Consider the following 5,613-nt stretch of genomic DNA (forward strand, 5'->3'; position numbering starts at 1 on the left):
GGTCCTTGAAATCGGACAATTCTGGTTCGTACGAAGTTCGTTCTGAAATGGGGTGGTTGGTGAATTGTATAGTTCTAGAGGTTGGATTTCACTCAAAAGCCACCAAATGACTCCTCCCAGAATATTATGATGTTCCCCAAGTTTTGGACTCAATCCGATATCGATCAGTCCACGAAATTCGACAATTCAGGTTCGTACGAAATTCGTTCATAAACAGGGTGGTTGGTGTATTGTATAGTTCTATAGATTGGATTTCTCTCAAAACCCACCAAATGACTCCTCCCACAATATTATGATGTTCCCCAAGTTTTGGACTCAATCTGATGTCGATCGATCCACGAAATTTGACAATTCAGGTTCGTACGAAGTTCGTTCTGAAATGGAGTGGTTGGTGTATTGTATAGTTCTAGCGGTTGTATTTCACTCAAAACCCACTAAATGCCTCCTCCCACAATATTATGTTGTTCCCCAAGTTTTGGACTCAATCCGATATCGAATGGTCAATGAAAACGGGCAATTCAAGTTCGTACAAACTTCGTTCTGAAATGGGGTGGTTGGTGTATTGTATAGTTCTAGAGATTGGATTTCACTCAAAACCCACCAAATGACTCCTCCCAGAATATTATGATGTTCCCCAAGTTTTGGACTCAATGCGATCCTGATTGGTCCTTGAAATCGGACAATTCAGGTTCGTACGAAATTCGTTCATAAACAGGGTGGTTGGTGTATTGTATAGTTCTATAGATTGGATTTCTCTCAAAACCCACCAAATGACTTCTCCCACAATATTATGATGTTCCCCAAGTTTTGGACTCAATCCGATATCGATTGGTACTTGAAATCGGACAATTCATGTTCGTACGAAGTTCGTTCTGAATTTGGGTGGTTGGTGTATTTTACGGTTTTAGATATTGAATTTCACTCAAAACCCACCAAATGACTCCTCCCACAATATTATGATGTTCCCCAAGTTTTGGACTCAATCCGATATCGATCGGTCCACGAAATTTGACAATTCAGGTTCGTACGAAGTTTATTCTGAAATGGAGTGGTTAGTGTATTGTATAGTTCTAGGGATTGTATTTCACTCATAACTTACAAAATGACCCCTCCCACAATATTATGTTGTTCCCCAAGTTTTGTACTCAATCCGATATCGATTGGTCAATGAAATCGGGCAATTCAAGTTCGTACGAAGTTCGTTCTGAAATGGTGTGGTTAGTGTTCTAGGGATTGTATTTCACTCTAAACCCACCAAATGACTCCTCCCAAAATATTATGATGTTCCCCCAGTTTTGAACTCAATCCGATATCGATTGGTCCTTGAAATCGGACAATTCAGGTTCGTACGAAGTTCGTTCTGAAATGGGGTGGTTGGTGTATTGTATAGTTTTAGAGATTGGATTTCACTCAAAACCAACCAAATGACTCCTCCCAGAATATTATGATGTTCCCCAAGTTTTGGACTCAATCCGATATCGATCGGTCCACGAAATTTGACAATTCTTGTTCGTACGAAGTTTATTCTGAAATGGAGTGGTTGGTGTATTGTATAGTTCTAGGGATTGTATTTCACTCAAAACTTACCAAATGACCCCTCCCACAATATTATGATGTTCCCCAAGTTTTGGACTCAATCTGATATCGATTGGTCCTTGAAATCGGACAATTCAGGTTCGTACGATGTTCGTTCTAAAAGGGGGTGGTTGGTGTATTGTATAGTTCTTGACATTGGATTTCACTGAAAACCTACCGAATGGCTCCTCCCACAATATTATGATGTTCCCCAAGTTTTGGACTAAATCCGATGTCGATCGATCCACGAAATTTGACAATTCAGGTTCGTACGAAGTTCGTTCTGAAATGGAGTAGTTGGTGTATTGTATAGTTCTAGGGGTTGTATTTCACTCAAAACCCACCAAATGCCTCCTCCCACAATATTATGTTGTTCCCCAAGTTTTGGACTGAATCCGATATCGAATGGTCAATGAAAACGGGCAATTTAAGTTCGTACAAAGTTCGTTCTGAAATGGGGTGGTTGGTGTATTGTATAGTTCTAGGGATTTTATTTTACTCAAAACCCACCAAATGCCTCCTCCCACAATATTGTGATGTTCCCCAAGTTTTGGACTCAATCCGATATCGATCGGTCCACGAAATTTGACAATTCAGGTTCGTACGAAGTTTGTTCTGAAATGGAGTGGTTGGTGTATTGTACAGTTCTAGGGATTGTATTTCACTCAAAACTTACCAAATGACCCCTCCCACAATATTATGTTGTTCCCCAAGTTTTGGACTCAATCTGATATCGATTGGTCAATGAAATCGGGCAATTCAAGTTCGGACGAAGTTCGTTCTGAAATGGTGTGGTTAGTGTTCTAGGGATTTGATAACTCATATATTTATACATTTATACCATCCATTTCTTGTATATTTGTGATGTTTTTGAGTTAAACTTGTTGCGTTTTATCCTATTTTGTGTTAGTATGCAGTTGCATATACTTTAGGATCAAGTTGAAGGCAAAAGAAATGAAAACATGCCATTTTTGGAGCTGACCCTTATTCAAACGTGGAAACAAGTTTCGTGACCTGTTTTGAAGTCCAAATAAAGAATGCAAGGCGAACCTGGCTTGTTTGAAGACTAGGAGCGGAATGGGAAAGCAATGGGGATTTCTAGCCTGATTTGGAGGTGCCAAATAAGGCAAAAACGTGCAAAATAAAGGCTGATTCATTTGGATATCTTGGGAACATCTTGCAGCCTTGTTTACCCCATAAAAACTTGCCTTTTAGCCACTTCTAAAACCCCTATTTATTTTGGACGAATTTCACAACCCTGGAGTGACTTCTTGGTTATTCTCTCCTTTCATGTACACTAAAACCCTAGCCGTCCATATATTTCCACCATCAGGACTCAGCGCAAGAGGTGGTTCTTGGAGAAGTTCAACATCAGAATTGGTTCAAGGGTTTCCTCTCATGAATTTATTTTCACTCATGTTGTTTATTTTTGTTTTAATCTCTTTGAACATGATGTGTAACTAAATTCATAGCTAGGGATTTCGATGTAGCCTTGCAACATTGATCCATGTTTCTAAGTTAAAGTATTCAATTCATCAATTTTTTTCTTGTTTCATTCACTGAATCTATTGTTCAATTTGTTTGTCAATTTTAATGTTTGATCACCATTAGAGTTGCCTACCGATTATCTAGACAAGGTTATAGTAAACATCATGCTTAATCTTGTTAGACATGTGAATGAATGAAGAGAATGCTATGCAAACATCATGCTGTGTATTTTCTTTGGTTCCTTAACGTTTTCTTGCATGCTAATGACTCTTAACTTGGAACCAAAGTTGAACATCCCAACTAGGTTGCAGATTAGGAGAATTTGATCAAAACCACACATCATATGGCTGATCATATATATGTAAAACGAACTCTGGAAACAGGTTGGTAGTTGAGTATAGTTTAATTTTATAAACATGGAATTAGTTTTGCAATGGTGAATTCGCAATCCCTCGTCTCTTCCCTATTCTTTCTATATCAATATATTATTCACTACTACAATCTTTTGCATTGGAAGTTATTTTTCATTTACAACACAAAAACTACTTTCAAATTGTCACTGTCATTTTTAGTTAGGGTTCTTTCAAAACTAGTAATTCATAGTGGTCCAATCGGTCCCTGTGGTTCGACACCCTTACTTGTACCATTATACTAACCATATATTGGCACTTGGAAGGAACACAACAAAATTTTGGCGCCGTTGCCGGGGACTGATTTCAGTCTTCTATAATTGCTTGTTCTCAAACCCTAATTTCGTTTTTATTTTTGTTTCTCAGGTAGTATATGTCAGATACACTTGCTGAGATAGGCCAAAGACTTTAACGGTTGAAGAGCAACACTTTTGAGAAGTCTATATCAGCTAGTGCCCAAACTAGCAGTGTAGAAGAGGACAATAGTTCTTCTGGCCCAACGAGTGTAGATTCTTTCGATAACTCTAATTCTGACAGAGAAGAAGAGATGGCTGACAATAACGATGAAAATCAAGCTTTGGAAGATTATGCTCAACCGGTTATACCAAATTCCCCTTCGTGCATCTTGCTGCCTACTGAAGCTAGAAATTATGATCTCAAATCTTCACATTTTCACATGCTTCCTTCTTTTTATGGTTTACCTAACGAAGATCCATTAGCCCATATTAAGGAATTCTACAATGTTGTGAGTGGTTTACCTTTGCAGGGAGTGACTGAAGCAAATCTGAGGATGAGGGTTTTTCCTTATACATTGAAAGATAAAGCAAAGGGTTGGCTAATGACTTTAGCACCTGGTTCGCTCACCACTTGGGATGCCGTAGCTAAGAAATTTTTGGAGAAGTTCTTCTCTACTCAAAAGACAGCTACTTTGAGAGGGCAAATCTTTAACTTTAAACAAGATGATGGAGAACCTTTCAATGAATGTTGGGAGCGTTTCAAAGGGCTGTTGCTGCAATGTCCACATCATGGGTTACCTCTTTACTTACAAATGCAAATTTTTTATGATGGACTAACCCAAACATGTCAATCAACTGTTGATAATGCAGCAGGTGGAGCTTTGAAGAAAAAAAATGCTCAAGAGTCATATAACATTTATGAGATGTTGGGATCTAATGCTCAACACAAAGATACAAGAGGTAAACGAGTTGGAGTGTATGAAATGAGTTCTAATAATGATCTGGCCTTGCAGGTGGCTAGTTTGGAAAAGAAGCTCGATTCTATGATCAATATGGTGCCTAAGATAGCTGAGGTGTGTACCATTTGCAACATACCAGGTCATCCAACTTATCAATGCTCGGCTAGTGAGGCTTATCCCGAATTTGTTCAAGAGCAAGTGAATCTCATGAATTCTTACAATCAGAGGCCGAGGAATGACCCGTTCTCTAATACATATAACCCTGGTTGGAGAGATCATCCCAATCTCTCATGGAAGAATAACAATCAATTTCAAAATTTCCAACCAAAGCCTGCCACTACGCTTGAAGATACGGTCAAAATGCTAGCTCAAAACACCGTTCAATTCCAGCAAACTACCAATAGTACTCTCCAACAACATTCAGCTGCTCTAACCAAAATGGAGACACAATTAGGTCAGATTGCTGATGCTTTGAGTCAAAGAGAACCCGGAAAATTTCCAAGCCAACCGGTGATACTTCAAAGGAACCAAGAGCAAGCCAAAGCGGTCATAACACTTAGTTGGCAATGAAGTTACTAATGAATCTGATCATGTGAATGCAGGTCCCACTCAAGAAAAGACTACATTCACCTGTCCTTTTGGCACTTTTGCATATAGGAGGATGCCTTTTGGCCTTTGCAATGCCCCAGCAACATTCCAAAGATGTATGCTGGCAATCTTTTCAGATATGATTGAGAGATTTATTGAGGTATTCATGGACGATTTTTCAGTTTTTGGTTCTTCTTTTGATAATTGTCTTAACTATCTCTCTCTAGTGCTTCAAAGATGTCAGGAAACAAATTTGATTCTCAATTGGGAAAAGTGTCAATTTATGGTGAAACAAGGTGTTGTGTTGGGGCATGTAATATCCAACAAGGGTATTGAAGTTGACAAAGCAAAAATTGA

General features: G+C 38.7%; 1 protein-coding gene across 1 annotated transcript; it reads left to right on the top strand.

The window, feature by feature from the left end:
- Nucleotides 4,021–5,238, top strand: LOC109950323. Its single transcript, XM_020568881.1, has one exon. The coding sequence runs from the start codon at nt 4,021–4,023 to the stop codon at nt 5,236–5,238; it is 1,218 nt and encodes a 405-aa protein (XP_020424470.1).

Source organism: Prunus persica, chromosome G7, assembly GCF_000346465.2.
Source record: "Prunus persica cultivar Lovell chromosome G7, Prunus_persica_NCBIv2, whole genome shotgun sequence".
Classification (NCBI taxonomy): Eukaryota; Viridiplantae; Streptophyta; class Magnoliopsida; order Rosales; family Rosaceae; genus Prunus; species Prunus persica.

Coding starts and splice junctions, on each gene's coding strand:
- LOC109950323 (XM_020568881.1), top strand. CDS start 4,021: ATGGCTGACAATAACGATGAAAATCAAGCTTTGGAAGATTATGCTCAA.